The 15,845-nt window shown below is 40.1% G+C and overlaps 1 protein-coding gene across 4 annotated transcripts in view; it reads left to right on the top strand.

The window, feature by feature from the left end:
* The first annotated feature begins 661 nt into the window (after positions 1-661).
* rasa1a (RAS p21 protein activator (GTPase activating protein) 1a) overlaps positions 662-15,845 on the top strand; it is a 23,904-nt gene continuing 8,720 nt past the window's right edge. For 3 of the 4 annotated variants that reach the window (XM_027002836.3, XM_027002834.3, XM_027002833.3), the window contains exons 1-8: positions 662-1,825; positions 12,329-12,481; positions 12,987-13,122; positions 13,435-13,505; positions 13,787-13,904; positions 14,058-14,089; positions 15,102-15,154; positions 15,663-15,813. In XM_027002836.3, coding sequence (XP_026858637.2) covers positions 1,296-1,825; positions 12,329-12,481; positions 12,987-13,122; positions 13,435-13,505; positions 13,787-13,904; positions 14,058-14,089; positions 15,102-15,154; positions 15,663-15,813 — 1,244 coding nt within the window. In that variant the 5' untranslated portion in view covers positions 662-1,295. Of the gene's footprint in view, positions 1,826-5,516; positions 5,926-12,328; positions 12,482-12,986; positions 13,123-13,434; positions 13,506-13,786; positions 13,905-14,057; positions 14,090-15,101; positions 15,155-15,662; positions 15,814-15,845 lie in introns of those variants that run through there. The other variant, XM_027002837.3, reaches the window with a different exon arrangement.

The following is a 15,845-nucleotide window of genomic DNA, read 5'->3' as shown; positions in this document are numbered from 1 at the left end:
TTTGGACTGGAGGCAAGAGTGGCGGTGAACACAGATGCATCCACAGCCCTCTCAGTTCCCAGGAGTGGCGGTGAACACAGATGCATCCACAGCCCTCTCAGTTCCCATGGCTACATCACATTTTTATCTGATTACTCGTTTCCAGCAACAACTCCACTCTCACTTAAGCAAAGCAAACAGAAGCAAGGTATGAAAATAAATCTGGGACTGCAAGAATAATCAGATTAATGAAGCATTTGCTGAAAAATAGAAGCCATGTTTGTTCATATAATGTAAAAATATTTTAAATAACAGTACCAGTAAGTTGAGCTAATGTGCTTGTGTGACTTATCCGTTGCGGACGGGATTTTGTTTGGTTCACAATGTATTCGACTGAGGTCTCATTTGTACATATTCAAACTAAACACGCAATTTGTAATACTCTTGTTCGTATAAGAACCTTCGGAGAACACTGAAATCAGCCCATTTACGTAACTCTACGTTTAATTACATTACAGCAAAGACAAATAAACTAAATTGTAGGAATAAATAACGTATATAATGTATACTACAAACCTTAACTCGGAACAACGATCGAAGGATGAGCTATTTCTCAAAGTAGATGTAATCGAATTCGCAAGAGCTCGACACTCTATTAATACGGTCTGCACGCGGGCGAGCACGCGCAGGGAAAGGAGTGGGGCTGGGAGCAGTTGTGGCAAATGTTCCACCAGTCCACTAATCTCGAAAGAAAAGGTAATTCACGCAGCAAGAAAAAGCATTGTAACTTGTTCATTGAGTGGAAATGAAGAAAGAAAAAAGTATCGGATACTAAAACGCTACTGTGGACCGTTTCAGATAAAATCTTGAGCCTTTTTTTTTTAACTCATTGGAAACAAAATAACAGCTACAAAAAGACTGGCGCACACACTGACAATAAAACCGCAGATTCCCGTCAAGTGGACTGCTACCAAGAACTGGCACCACGGGAAGCCAGGGGCTAATTACTTTCGTTATTCTTCTTTTATGATATTTCATCTACATAATTTCGAATCAGTGTGAATTTCTGTAAACTCGAAACTCAGGAAACAATGAAGACATAACTCATCAAGTGTGCCGTCAGCTAGCCTGGCTAGCATTGTGTGTTGTGGGACTAGCCAGAGCTAGCTACGTGAGCTAGCTTGTGAGCTGGCTAAGCGTGAAGTGTTTTCCAGCAAAGTTTTTGGCGTTAGTTTACACATCCCAAAAGACTGGAAGAGTGTTTCAGGTTAAAAAAGAAGGGCCGGCTCTCTTCTTAATTCACCTTCACGCATTTAATGGACGCAGAAGTCAGGAACGAGGGTAGGGGTACCGTATCATCGGGGACAGGGGTTAAAGACAGCAGAGGCCCTGAGACGACCCAGTTTCCGTTTTATCCCAAGACGAGTAGAGTGCGGGTTAGTGATTTGGGCCAGGGACTTGCGCAAAGCTTTCGCCACCCTTCTAACACATCCCCAGACAGCCTCACCGACATGATGATTTACCCGGTTACCGGAGAAGATCTGACTGGGCCAGCACTGGCCGCTGCAGGGAGTGGCGGCCACACCATATCTCATGGAGCAAGCTCAGGGACTAGTGGACTGTGCTATTCCCCCACCTCAGAGGGACCTGATAGCCGTATGTCACCCACCTCAGCAGGTTCTGATGGGCCTTCTGTCTTCCCACCATTGCCTCCACTGCCTCCACCGCCTCCACCACCACCGGGTTACGGAGCACACGGGAGTGTGGACGAAAGCGATCAGCAGGATGGACCGGAATATGAGGAAGAAGAGGCTGTTTTCTCACTCTCTGCGCCACCCACTAACCAGTAAGGATGTCTTTCATTCTTTAGAAACTGCCATTTCTTTTTCTACCCATGTGTAAGTAATGAATGATGGGGATTATTCTCTCATCAGCCATGCACCTTCTTAACAGTTGCAGCAAGTTTCAGTAGTTTAATCACATTAAGACTTGTTGCAATCCAACATTCATATTCGGCCCAAAAGCCAAGGGGTCCAGTTATGCATGCTTACAAATTCTGATTAATTTTGCAGTTCTACTCAGTGTAGGCCCATCTTCGTAGTATGCATCCCCTTTTAGATGCACTCACATGCAGCATAGCCTGTTGACTGATTTACTTATTTACAAAAAGTAAAGACTACAACAGTGATTATCAAAAGACAGCATTAAAAAGTAACAACTGCTTGTTTTGTCAAACCCTTGACAAAATTTTGAAAATGTATACCACCACTCTTATACCAGGCCTATATTATTCTTATGGCTGTGAACAAGTTCAAGCATATTACAGTTAACTTACTTATTAACTGTAAATTAAGTGTAGGACTATTGTGGTTCTGTGTGAACAATGGAGACAGGTGTAACACATTAGTACACATTAGAACTCCTGTTGAACATAAGGTTGATAGATGACTAATAGCAGTTGTATCAAAAACTTTCAACTTTCTTGTTTCTGTGGAAAAAGAACACCCGTAACACCCAAAATGTGTTTCTCAGTTCCTGTTGGCTCAGAAGTTATAAGTAGCCTTTGATCATTCAAAAGTTAAAGGATATATATAGTCACATAGTTACATTTGTGTGGTTGGCTAAAGGCAAGAGTTGCAAAAATGTAGCCAGCACAGCTAGCTTTCCAAATTACCTCATACAATTTAGGTTTTTCAGTACATAAGTCTAAAATAGTAGTACTCACTAATACTTCTCAATAAGCCAGTAAATGTTAGATGTGAACTTGTTGATGAACCTTTTTGACAAGTTATCAGAAAATAATGGCATATTATTTAATGTGGTACTATTCTGATTGAGAAGCAGTCATTAGTTTTGTAATAGTGGCTTAATTCAAAATAAACCAATCACTTAATAAATTAATTATATAATGGATTTTTTCTGATTTGAGTTGCTGATGGATTTTGTATGATGCGTCATATCATATTGTCATATTGTATAACATATTGTAGACTTTTATGACTGCTTGGTTTCCTACATGGCTAAATAGGAATATTTTACCAGCTTGTAAGCATAGAAGCCATGAAGGTGACACTCCAAGTAAAATTCCAAGGCATTCTTTCATCTTGTGAAAACCTCTGTATTATCAGCATGAACATGAACATGCACTCTTCACGATTCTTCACAAATTTCTTCTGGTCTATCGCACCAATATTTCCACAGATTATAGTGGCATTGTGTGTAGGCTGTGCACTATGAACTGTCATGTATTGGTGCTTATTATAAAAGGTAGTCTTCATTCTTCTGCACACAGTGGTATTCAGTTATTCACTGAATTATGCTTGCGTGATAGACTGCAGACTGATATAAGGATGGGAATGTGCTGGGAACTTGTAGCTGAAGGACCCTATCAACATGGTTGGCGAGTTAAGGGAAGGTTGGGCAGCATCTGATACTCAAGATCAAAGGTGTGCCATAATCTTATCCTTTCAGCAGTAATGTGAAACCAGCTTCAAATTAAAATGCTGTCAATAAAAGTCTGTTCCATAAAAGGATTTATCTGTGCTTTCTGATTTCATGCACAGTTATGTTCAGTTTTTCAACTGTCATCTCAACAGATGATTTTTGTTTAGCTTTAATTTTAAGTACATATGTGCAATCAAGACAGAAGATGCTTTTATGTAAAAGGCATACATATTCACAAAGAAATATTGGGCTGTAAAGTCAGTTTAATCCATTACTATCCTTTCCATGTGACTGAAATAGCTCAGTTATTGTCCGGTATATGGTATTCATGTCAATCCGAAATTAAGCTTGAACATCTACAGTGCCATTTCTTTAATTCCGTCATGGCACTGTTTGTTGTTGTTATATTATATTATTCACTTGAAATATTACTGCAATGTGAGAGAGCAGTGGAATAAATTGTGGCTCTTGCTCTGGGATGTGCAAACTCATTCCTTTGTGAATTGTAAGGAGGTAACAATGTGGTATAGTTTGGAAAACCTTCACGAGCCTGGACAAAGTCCCTTATGTGCAGCATGTGTGACTAAACATAGTGCTTTGTAGCATGCCAGAGACAGCAACAATCATCGAGCACACTTCATTCATAAACAGAAGTGTCATCACTAGGACAGATATTTCACAGATGCTTACTAGTCTTCTGTTTATTGAAAGCAAAACAAAAGTTTAAACAAGGCCCCGCTCTACCAAGGCTCAGACTAAAACCAAAGGCACATTTGAAAATGGGTATTTGATCTTGAGTTTCCACGAAGATTAGAGGGGATTTTGAGACATAAACAGTTTCTTTTGAGAGCAGCGGGTTGGGCTTGGGTACAGGGGTGAGGCGGGGGAGGCTGGATTTTGAGATCAGTGGTGCTGCTACTGTATGATATGTGGTCGCTCATATAACTCTCCCTCGCAGTAGTGTTAATTGAGCTCCCATGCTGCTTAACTGTCTTCATAGAAATATGGAGCCAGTGGAATGCCAAGTAGCACAGGATCTGCATAGGCTAGACTAATCTGGGATGCTTTAGGTAACAAAGCATAACTTTTTACCGCCTTTTTTGTAACATGTATAATTTTTGCCAAGCATCTTTTGCAGTATCTTGAAAGGCCCTTTACTCTGTCTTAATAAGATACCTTATGTCTTTGATGAAGATAGATGAAGGCCCATTGTGGAGGGTATGTGTACAAATGCCACTAGATAAGTGAGTATTTATATATATTAAAAACAATCTGATGTTGCAGTAGGCTACTATAGGCATTATACAGTAGTTACATAGCTTAGTAAGCTGTTCACGTTAACTAACCTTACCCTAAACACAGGTTCCTCTGTACAGAAATATTGTGCAGAATACTTTGAACATTTTAAAATAACTGGTCTTTACAGGTGCTCGTACAGATTGGGTAAAAGATCAGATTTATGCATTTAATGACAACTTGAACATATATTCACAATTTCCTTCTGGTCTTTCACACCAATGCTTCCACAGATTACAGTGGCATTGTGTATAAACTGTTCATTATGAACTGTTAGAATCATCATGTACTGGTCCTCATTCATTAGCCCTCCATCTATACATCAGGCTTGCCACCTCAGAGTCTAACAAGCTGTGACGCCCTGTCATGCATGAAGAAAAACAAAGTTGATTTGCAGCTGTTCCTGGATTCCTACTCAACACTACCATTTTTCCAGCATGGAAACTTTCAAAAAATATCTTGATTGGCCCAGGAAAGTTGGATAATGGCTGATTGCTAAGTAGATGTTGGATGTTAAAATGACATTCTTAGTGCAGGGAAGATAAGTTCTTTGATCCTGTGTAGCATTTTTGTTATTGGTTCCCAGAGGTGTTTAATAATACAGTTTTTATTGGCCTTTTGAGATCCCTTCACACACTGTAGTGGCAGTGCAGAAGCGGCTAGTCTGAGGTCTTCGGACCACCTGCAGTCCCCTCCCCATGCCCCTCCCTATTCCTCTCCCTACCACCTCTTCGCATCGTAGGAACTCTCTTCCTACACTCTGTGGCTACTCTCTTCCACAAGCCTCTTTAGGCTCACTCTTGGCTTTATGTGATTCCTTTCAATGCAAGAACTTCAAGCAGGAAATATCACTGTAATAACACTCATCCCTCACAGAAACTTACACAGTCATCACAAATTAATAGCAGCAAGCGGAGGTCTTTCATATAAGGCTGCTTTTGCTGTACTAAACGTATATGAGGGATAGTCCGCCGTCCCCTCCCCTTACCAGGGTGGGATGTAGTCATTACACTGAATGACACCCGAGTGATGACTTCAGCTATGCAGTGGCTCCTTGGACTCGTAGCGCGGACCAAGCTGGAGCTGTGTCGGTTATGTCTGGCTGGTCGGAGGAGGCAGACGCCCGTGGTTCAGTAGCGAAGTGGGCTTACTTTGGCAGCAAGAGCACACGCCCTAGACAAGGATGCAGCAAAGGATGAATCCGGCGTAAGTGGGACACAATGTAGGCACCGCTCGCTTCGGTGCTTTGTGCCATGTGGAGAGCTTGGTTTCGCTTGCCGAACGTATCAATTTTATTACAGTGTTTTCACCTATGGATTTAGAAAGGTTACAGCAGAGTTCGTGATAATGTTGTTTAGTGTATTCTTTGTTTATAAATAATTCTAGATAATTTGTCTGTATTTAAATGATGCTTTTCTTAATGTTCTTCTCTCCTTGCACTTTAAACATTGTTGTAGAGTTTTCTTTTGTTGTCGTGTATTTGCATTCATTATACTGTTAGAGCTCTGTTGGTGCTTTGTCTGAGCTAGCTTGTTCATTAAAACTTTGAGAGTTGCAGAAACTGCCACAGATGTGCCATAACTAGCCCTGAGTTTATGAACAACTATCGTCATAAACCTACCCTGTTTTACATTTAGTGGCTGAAGTCTTGTAGTACTGTAGTTTAAAACGTTTATTTCAGTTGCAACTGAGGATTTAAGATCATTGAATGTGGAAGTAGATTAAGTTTTTTAGTAGAACCTTCATAGCTTTGTTGTGTGTGTGTGTGTGTGTGTGTGTGTGTGTGTGTGTGTGTGTGTGTGTGTGTGTGTGTGTGTGTGTGTGTGTGTGTGTGTGTGTGTGTGTGTGTGAGAGAGCGAGCGAGAGAGAGAACGAACGAATGAACACTTGTGTTAAATTCCCTGATGACAGCTGGCAGCACAGTACACAGACATTTTTAATGTAAAGTGGTACAGTTTCCTCATTTGTTTGTTGATGATGACCAGTGACTTTATCTTTGGACATGCACTCGAGCTGAGCAGAATACAGTTGGGGAGAGAGAGACATCTAAAAGTTCCTTGATTGGACAGGGAGGGGGATTGGGTTGGTGTGGCAGAGAGTGACCCCTCAATCAAGCCACAACAAGCCCAGGCTTTCCTTGTTTCCTCTGAGATGAAGCCTTGTAAATTGAGAGGTCTCCTCTTTTTTTTTTCTCAGGATGGCTGCCATAGACTGACCACAAAAAGGTCATGTCCTGTTTTCAATAAGATGAACCTGAAGCCTGGAGAGAGAGGAAGAGATTATTGTACTGATGTATGCTGGTATCTTGTCAGTAGTGTTTCGAGGTCCTACTTGTCCAGGTTGTTTGGGTCTAGACATACATTTGTTATAAATCACATGAACAGTTACATGCATTGGTCTTTGCACTTTTTGATCAAGGGCCTTTGTTTTTGCTGTTATGTTGTTTGTTAATGAACAAATGGGGAAGTAAATAATGGGTCATGCCATGCAGAGTTGATCTGTTTTGTTTTTTTTTTTTTTTTTTTATCAATTTTCTGAGGCTCAGAAGATGTGACATAACATGTAATCTCTCTTACTGCATTTATTCTGGGGCCCATCTTCAACTGTTAGCTAGTATAGGCATTTAATCACTTGGGGAACCATACAACTTAGATTTATGTTGTTGGCTTTTCCTTTTTTATCTGTTGCTGTATCATTTTTAAAATGTTGCTCTGTCCTCTCCCAGCAGGCTAATATTCAGTCATAAAACAGCTCATCAAAAAGGTAAAATATCCAATTTCAATTAGGATTAGGGTCGTGCAAGTTGTTTTCTTTTTGTTTCATTTTTTTTTGTTTTTGTTTTTTTGATAGCATATGGTGCATAACAGCCGGCTCCTAGGGATTAAAATGGTTACAGGCATGAAGGGGTGTCTGTGTGTTTGTGTGCCGGGGGGGGCAGTTGAGAATTGTCACACTTGTGCACATAACACACTGTAAGAGTGCACTCTGTCCAAGCCATCATGTTTCCTGTTCCTGTGTTTGGTGAGTGAGTTGGTCTAATGCAGTAGAAAAGCTGTTGCAGTGTTGCTGTCAGATGTAAGCTCAATGCAGAATGTATGACAACAAGACTAGCAGCCAATCTCACCCAAACGTCTCAGTGAAATTGTCAAATCATGTACTAGATAGATAGACAAACATCTCTAAAGAGGTGGATTCAGGGAGTGACAACTGTAGTGCACTGTAATAAAAGCTGCAGTGGAGATCAGCTGTGCAAACAAAATATTTCTGAACTTCTAAGGAGGACTTCTGTATAGAACGTCCTGTACCTCTGGAATCCTTGTGTACTATACTCTGTATCTTTAACATCAGTTGCTCTCTGGAATCTTCAAATATATTTATGTGCCGTTTTTTTAATTGTTACTGCAATATTAGGCACTGCAGTATTGGTATCGCAGAAGGGTACAGTGTGTCTAATGTTCCAGATGAGTATTTTGTGGGTATTTTAATTGATCTTAGCATTCAAATGATGACACATTATTATTTTAGTCAAAAGTAATGCAGGCTAGTCTTTAACCATGTCTCATTAAAGGTTCCTAAGTGTTTTATACGCTACTGCAAGGCACATCACAGTAGATACTTTAGCCATTAATATTTGTGCATATTATGCAGTTCTATTTTCCATATGGCCTACTTATACACTTATTTATACTGCTAATCTTAGATGATCACTCCTAAAATGTATCAAGGACTTATGTTGCATATTACTTGTACATGCATAAAGTACAAGATGTAGTTTATTCGTGTAAATTGTGTTTTATATCTTCATTTTGATCGAAGCCCACTCTCAGCAGGAAATCTTTGGAGTCCATTTGGTTCCTCTGGCATTTCTTGGACATGCTTGGAACACTGCAACAGCTGCACATAAAGCTTAAGGTCAACCAGCTCAGATCTAATGTTGCACCATTAGTTTTACCAGAAAATATAGCGTGTTTGCCAGTTGAATAAAGGAGTGTTGTGGTGATTTTATGAACATTGGTAACTGTAATATAGTGCATCTACATTAGCTCTATATGGTTGCTACCCATTGCCTCATTTCATGCTGTGACATGATCAGGCATTCCTTAGTATGATGAAAGTTGTACTTGTGTATGGTCTCGCAAGCTGGAGAAGACCATATTTGCTTAGTGTTTGCCTGAGAAGTATGAGTAGAAATTGAACTTGACAATTGTCTAACATTGGTCTGTAATTCTTACCATTTCTCGTCTTTAGCACATCCGCTCATAAGAAAATGTCATGGGTCATTCCCCGTCCAGAGCATTTCTGCACTAAACATCTTTCGTGTATTTTAGCTTTATGGTGTGTTTCTTTGTTTTTCTGAAGTCATGAGCAAACACTGTCATTTCTCACTGCCAAAGATGCTACACTGCAAGAAATATGAAGTTCCTTATAATGGCAGGCTGTCGATTGTGTTTTGCAGACAAGAGACTGAAAATAACATGGGACCGCCTTCTTTTTATTTGCACTTTATATTTTACCACTCACGTCGGCAGTAACTCAAGAGGTGTGATAACCATGAACATTTGACCACATTTGAACGTTGGTTTGGTTTAAGAGCTAAATGTACCTACAAGTGAAAATAAATTGTACCTGTCCATTATTCTCATTTTTCTAGTTTTTTGTTGGAGATATGCTTCTCAATACCCAGCATATAGAAGAATATCTTTGTAACAAAATTCATTGTGATTTTTGGTCTTGCTTAAGTAAATGCTACTGTGAATTGATATGCTATGAGTTCCAGACATGTCAAATTAACATTACATAGCTAGCTCACTACTGTGCTGTGTGTGTAATGTAATGTAATGTTTTTTTTATATAGATAGATAGATAGATAGATATATATATAGATATATATATCTATATCTATATATATATCTATATAGATATAGATAGATATATAGATATATATATATATATATATCTATATAGATATATAGATATATATATATAGATATATATATATATATATATATATATATATATATATATATATATATATATATAGATATATATAGATATATATAGATATATATATAGATATAGATAGATATACACACACACACACAGATATATACACACATACATACATACATAACACTTTTATTTTTATGGCCAATGCTCAGCTTTTTTTTTTTTCCCTCTGGATTTATTGCATATAGAAGAATGCACAGAACTGTGAGATTCAGTAATCACAAACAGGTCTTACACACTGCTTTTGCACATTTGAGCAATGGAATGTTTTTGCACAGCGGCAGGAACGCACGTGAACACGTGCGCAAGAACACAAACTTGAAAGCATGGACTTTGGGACAGGCCCTATTTGGACATGGTTTTGGTCCCAACGTCGCTCCTCTTTCTCCTAGTACACGGCTGCCAGCCACAGATTTACAAGACTGTAGCCACTGAGCTCATTAGCTGATCTGCTAATAACTCTCCCCAGCTGCTGTCATTTTTATTATGTAAAGTAGTGTTGGGCAGCAAACCCTCAGTGAATTCTTAGGGACCTTTCCTCTGCATGTCTATGCAGTTTTTACTCCTATAAAAAGCTTCATGGAGTCTGGTCTCCCTGATGTCAGGTAATTTTTCATACAGAGTATTTCTGCTCTATCATTTATATGGTGAAGTTTGTTTCTAAAGTTTGTGTTGTCGTATGGATTTTATTTGTTGTTTTTATTTTGTTGTTTTTTTCCCCCACTTTGCAGTAGCTGTAGGAAATCTCTACATGTCGATGTAGGAGATCTCTGTAATGGCAGACTGCCGGTTGGCAGGCTGTCTGTTGTCATCTGTGAAGACCACATACTGAAAATAACACAAGGCCTTCTACTCTCATTATTTGCTTTTTATATTTTACCACTCGCCTCAGCAGTGAGAGCAGAATTTACCTCAGGAGTGAGGAAGCATTCGAATGTGTGTTTGGTTGAAGAGCTGAACACACAATGCTGCTGCTGCAAGTAACCTGCACCACTGAGAGTCCTTCATTAGTCTCACAACATTCAGCTATGTCAGTGGCAGATGTGCTTCTCAATACTGAGTGGTTGTTGTCACCTGTGCAGAGACCAGTTTCTGAGAGATAACACAAAGGCTTTTTCTCTCCACTTGCCAACACACTCCCATCAGTGTTAAACATTTATTCACCCACCATTACCACATGCTCTCCACTTCCTCTTAACCACACATACACATATACTTAGTCAAAGACTCCTTCCACATAGCGTTAGAAAAAAATTGAGATCCTGTTATTTTTAGTGCACACCAGTGAGAATTCTGTACAGGTTCTGATAACCTAATGAATATATACTGAGATTAAACTAAAATGTAATTAATGCAAACACTTATGTGTAAATGGCTCAAATTAAATAAGATCAGTATTATGGCCATGAAAATAAACATTGTCTCCACAGTTTTCCTTGAGTTTAAATACTGGAGATAATAAAATTGTACTACTAATCCCATACCAAGACTGCAATCTTAATCAGTTACCTACCAATACCATACAATACCACATACCTGGGGTATCATGCATTTTCATGTAAAAGCTTTACAACCTTTTGCATCCAGGCTTATATATTTATTAACCTCTTTTCAAACAGCATATAGCCAATTAGTCTTGAAGTATTTTTGTGTCACAACCTTTGAACATAGTCCACCGAGCCAAAAAAGCAGCCATGTTCTATAGTTACTAGATAGTAGGCTTGTCTCTGACCCCCCCCCCAAACACTCTCCTCTTCACCAGACTTGCACAGCCTTGTCACCAGGGAAGATTCCTCAGCATTCTGGCCAACTCCTTGGTCTTTTCTCTTTATAGCTGGACTCTTGCTCTTGTGAAAAAGAAGTGGCCCTTTAAGCCTCGGCTGAAAACTGCTTGCGCAGCATTTGTTCGTCTTGCCCTCTTGTCTGCCTTCATACTTTCTTTTGTGCTCTCTCTCTCTCTCTCGCTCTCGCTCTCATGCACTTCTCACTTGCTCTCTTCTTATTCTTTTTCTTCCATCCTCCCACCCTGCCGCCCTGTGGGTTCCAGGTTGCTGGGTGCCATACCAGTAAGGGGTGTTAATTTTTATCACCGGGACCTAAATCCACTGTATATTTTAGCTGGTGCTGTTAAAAAAAGCTACTATTTAATTTATTTGGTGGGAAGTTTTTAATGGCCTGAGATTATGTATAAAAGCTTTTTAGCCTCCATACTGTACTGAGCTGCCTTCTTAAGGCAAAAATTTCACTACTGATATATTTGGATGCTTCCATCCCTGGATGTTGGTCCTGACATGGGTGGAAAGTCTCCACACGGCTAGGAAAGCCTTTTAGAATATTCTACAAGCACTTCTGAAGTGCAGCCTTGTCTCACCTTTCCTGATAAACTCTGTTAGGCTGAGGCACTCCACAATAGAAATTCATTATTCTGCCCTCCATGGACCAGTTGGCACAATGCTGAAAGCAGATTTAGCTTAGAATGCAAAACACAGGCCTAATTATGTTATCAGAGTAAGTGTGCCATTAAGGAAATGAAACTAAAAGCTGTAATATTCATAACACATGATTGAGCTTTCAATACTGACATCTGTTGTTTGTGCCCCAGATGGTACCATGGGAAGCTGGACCGGACAATTGCAGAGGAGCGTCTCCGTCAGGCTAGGACCCCGGGCAGCTACCTAATCAGGGAGAGTGACCGACGGCCTGGGTCCTTTGTGTTGTCCTTCCTCAGCATGACCAATGTGGTCAACCATTTCAGGTATGCATCGGGCCATCAACTCTCAGCCCTGTGGGACCCTGACCCATCTTAGCACCACAGGCCTGAATGAAGCCACAGGCAAGCTGCCCTTGTATACCTGCCCAGATGATAACAGCTGCTACAGATAAATGAGGTGTTTGTAAGCATTTAATTCATCAAAGGTGTGGTTGTTGGAACTTAGAGACTTCTAAGTGGAGCTTTAGAGACTTGCGTTTATATTTGAAAGGTGACTGAGGAAGGAATCTTAGAGAGAATGCAAAAGCATAAACAGACACGGAGCTGAATGTGGAATACTCATACATACCGACATTTTAAAAGTAACAAATAACTAAGCCTGTTGAAGATTAAAAGCCTGAGCAATGGCAACATTTAACAAGAATATTAAATAAATATTTGATTATAATGTTAAATATTTAACTATACCACCACTTCATTTAAATACTCAATTAGATGTCTCACATTTAAAGAAACAGCACACACTTTGTTTTGTTTGTCTGTTTTTCAGGATCATTGCCATGTGTGGGGATTACTACATAGGTGGGAGGCGTTTCTCATCACTGTCAGACCTCATTGGTTATTACAGCTATGTGTCTTGCCTACTGAAAGGTGAAAAGCTGCTATCACCAGTAGCTCCCCCAGAGGTAATACTGCAATCTCAGCATCCAGTTACAGTGTTTCAGGAAATGTAGCTTGCACAATTCCCCGATAAGTGCAGATGATGTGAGACTAGCACAAAAGCAAAAAGGTTCCTCTTTAAGAATCTTGGTCATTGTTTTTTTTGTTTTTGTTTTTGTTTTTTTTACTGCTTCAGTATAAAAAAAGTGACATCTAAGGCTGAATAATCATGCAATGATCCAGTCTTTTTGCTTTCTCTCATCTGGTTTTCAGCTTCTCAAGAAGTTGAGGAATGTGTTTTAATTGACTTATTGCTGACTTGTTGTCTACTTCAACAGCCCGTGGAGGACAGGAGACGAGTGAGAGCCATCCTGCCATATACCAAAGTACCAGAGACAGATGAAATCAGGTATAGATCCTCTCATAAACCTACAGTATCTCACGTCATGTAGCTTTACTGGTATATTATATCTTGCCCAAGTTATTTTAAATATTCATGCTTTGTTATTTGGCTTGACTCTCAATCTTGAAAAAGCGCTTCTCTTTCACTTTTTGATCTTCTATCCAATATGTTAATTTTGCTTAGTTCACTTAGTCTTTAGGCTGCTAGGTCATTAATGAACTATGGAATAATTCATGATGCATACATTTTTGTGCGTGTGTGTGTGTGTGTGTGCGCGTGCACTCCAGTTTCCTCAAAGGAGACATGTTTATCGTTCACAATGAACTTGATGATGGCTGGATGTGGGTAACTAATGTGAGAACGGAGGAGCAGGGCCTTATAGTGGACGATCTGGTGGAGGAGGTGGTGAGTGTCTGCTTGCCTCATCTAAACCCAGCAGTAACATAAGAGAATCTCCATATTGTCCTCTGTTCACTGACTAATAGCTCTTACTAAGAGTGGGTCATGGGCTGTGGTGCTGTGGTACTTACTGTGATTAATGACTGACTTTGTTTGCAGGGACGAGAAGAGGATCCCCATGAGGGTAAAATGTAAGCCACTGCATTTTTTTAATATTGTCTGATATCATTTTATATCATGGGAGGCAGCAGAATTAATGTGATCATTGATTCATGTTTATTGAGATTGTTCAGCCAAAGACAGTGCAGTTTTATAGAACCTCTGTCTAATGGTATATTTAAGGGAAAATGATTAAGACCTGTGGCCTACTTAAAGAGATATACAGGCTAGGATTTGTGAAGAAGCCACTTTGTTTTAATTGAGTGGTATTACTGCTCTCCCAAGGCCAATGACTTTAGTCTTAGCTCAGTCTTTTACTGGAAGCGTACGTGACGCTCACCAGAGAAAAGACATTTATTAATGCTTAACCTTCAGACAGCATCAGGCTTTCTACACTGATGAAACAGAAGTAATTGTAGTCCATTTGTTAGTTGTAAAATCATCCTAGCATATCCATATTTTCCCTCTGCTGCATTTGTCCCCTAATTATTTGGCTAGTGGCTAGATTTGTGCAGGTTGTAGTGGCATGGTCAGAAGTGGCCTTTCTAAAAGCCTTTGCAGCGTGCGCGTGCGCGTGCGCGCGTGTGCGCGCGTGTGCGCGCGTGTGTGCGCGCGTGTGTGTGCGCGTGTGTGTGCGCGTGTGTGTGCGCGCGTGTGTGCGCGCGTGTGTGCGCGCGTGTGTGCGCGCGTGTGTGCGCGCGTGTGCGCGCGCGTGTGCGCGCGTGTGTGCGCGCGTGTGTGCGCGCGTGTGTGCGCGTGTGTGTGCGCGTGTGTGTGCGTGTGTGTGTGTGTGTGTGTGTGTGTGTGCGCGCGCGCATCAGTCATGAAGGCCACCAATCTAACCAGAGAATGCCATTGGTTAGGACGGGTAGATAAGTGTTTGATCGCTGCTGTCATATTCCACATGCCGTAGACTTGAGTACGCCACCTTGATTCAGAAGAAAATCACATGCACTAAAATTCCCCTCATGTCTTGGTTTTCTTGTTTATTCAATATGGGACTCCTTTTTTATTATTCATTTCATTTTCCCTCTGTCTTTGTAGCTGGTACCATGGGAAAATCAGTAAACAAGAGGCATACAATCTCCTGATGACGGGTATGTAAATTTCAACATTTGAGGATTGATGCATGCAGTCACAGAGCAATTTTATAGATAACTGCACTATAAAACTATAAAATGTTTCAGCTCATATTTTCCCTGAGAGTATTATTGAATGTAAACTAAGTAAAAAAAAAAAAAAAAAAAGAGCCATTTTAATGTTGAGAGTCAGCAGTGCTGCACATTTGTATTTTTGGTTTAACATTTCAGCCATGCTGCAGTCTATTTCATTTTCTGCTCAAGGTTATAATAAAGCTTTATACAATGTGCTGCAGTTATAAATATGTTGTGTATGTGGGTTAAAAATTGGATATACCCATAAAATGCTTATGTAAAAGTGTGGTGAGCTTCCTTTATTGTCTAACTTTTAAAAATAACAACCCATTAGGATTACATTACAGCATGACACTAGCATTTATCATTGCTATTTTATAGCTTCTTACACCTGGTAAGAATGGTTTTATAGCATTATGACACACCCTAAGTTCACTCCGTTTCTCACTAGTGGGCCAGGTGTGTAGCTTCCTGGTGCGTCCATCGGACAACACACCGGGGGACTACTCGCTCTTCTTCCGCACCAATGAGAACATCCAAAGGTTCAAGATCTGCCCCACCCCCAACAACCAGTACATGATGGGAGGGCGATACTATAACAGGTATGTCCTTAGGCCATGGCTTTTAAAGTGTG

This window comes from Electrophorus electricus, chromosome 5 (genome assembly GCF_041902795.1).
Source record: "Electrophorus electricus isolate QZ-2024a chromosome 5, ASM4190279v1, whole genome shotgun sequence".
Taxonomy (NCBI): domain Eukaryota; kingdom Metazoa; phylum Chordata; class Actinopteri; order Gymnotiformes; family Gymnotidae; genus Electrophorus; species Electrophorus electricus.
Note: the sequence above shows the minus strand (reverse complement) of the source record. Positions and strands in the feature narration are given on the sequence as shown.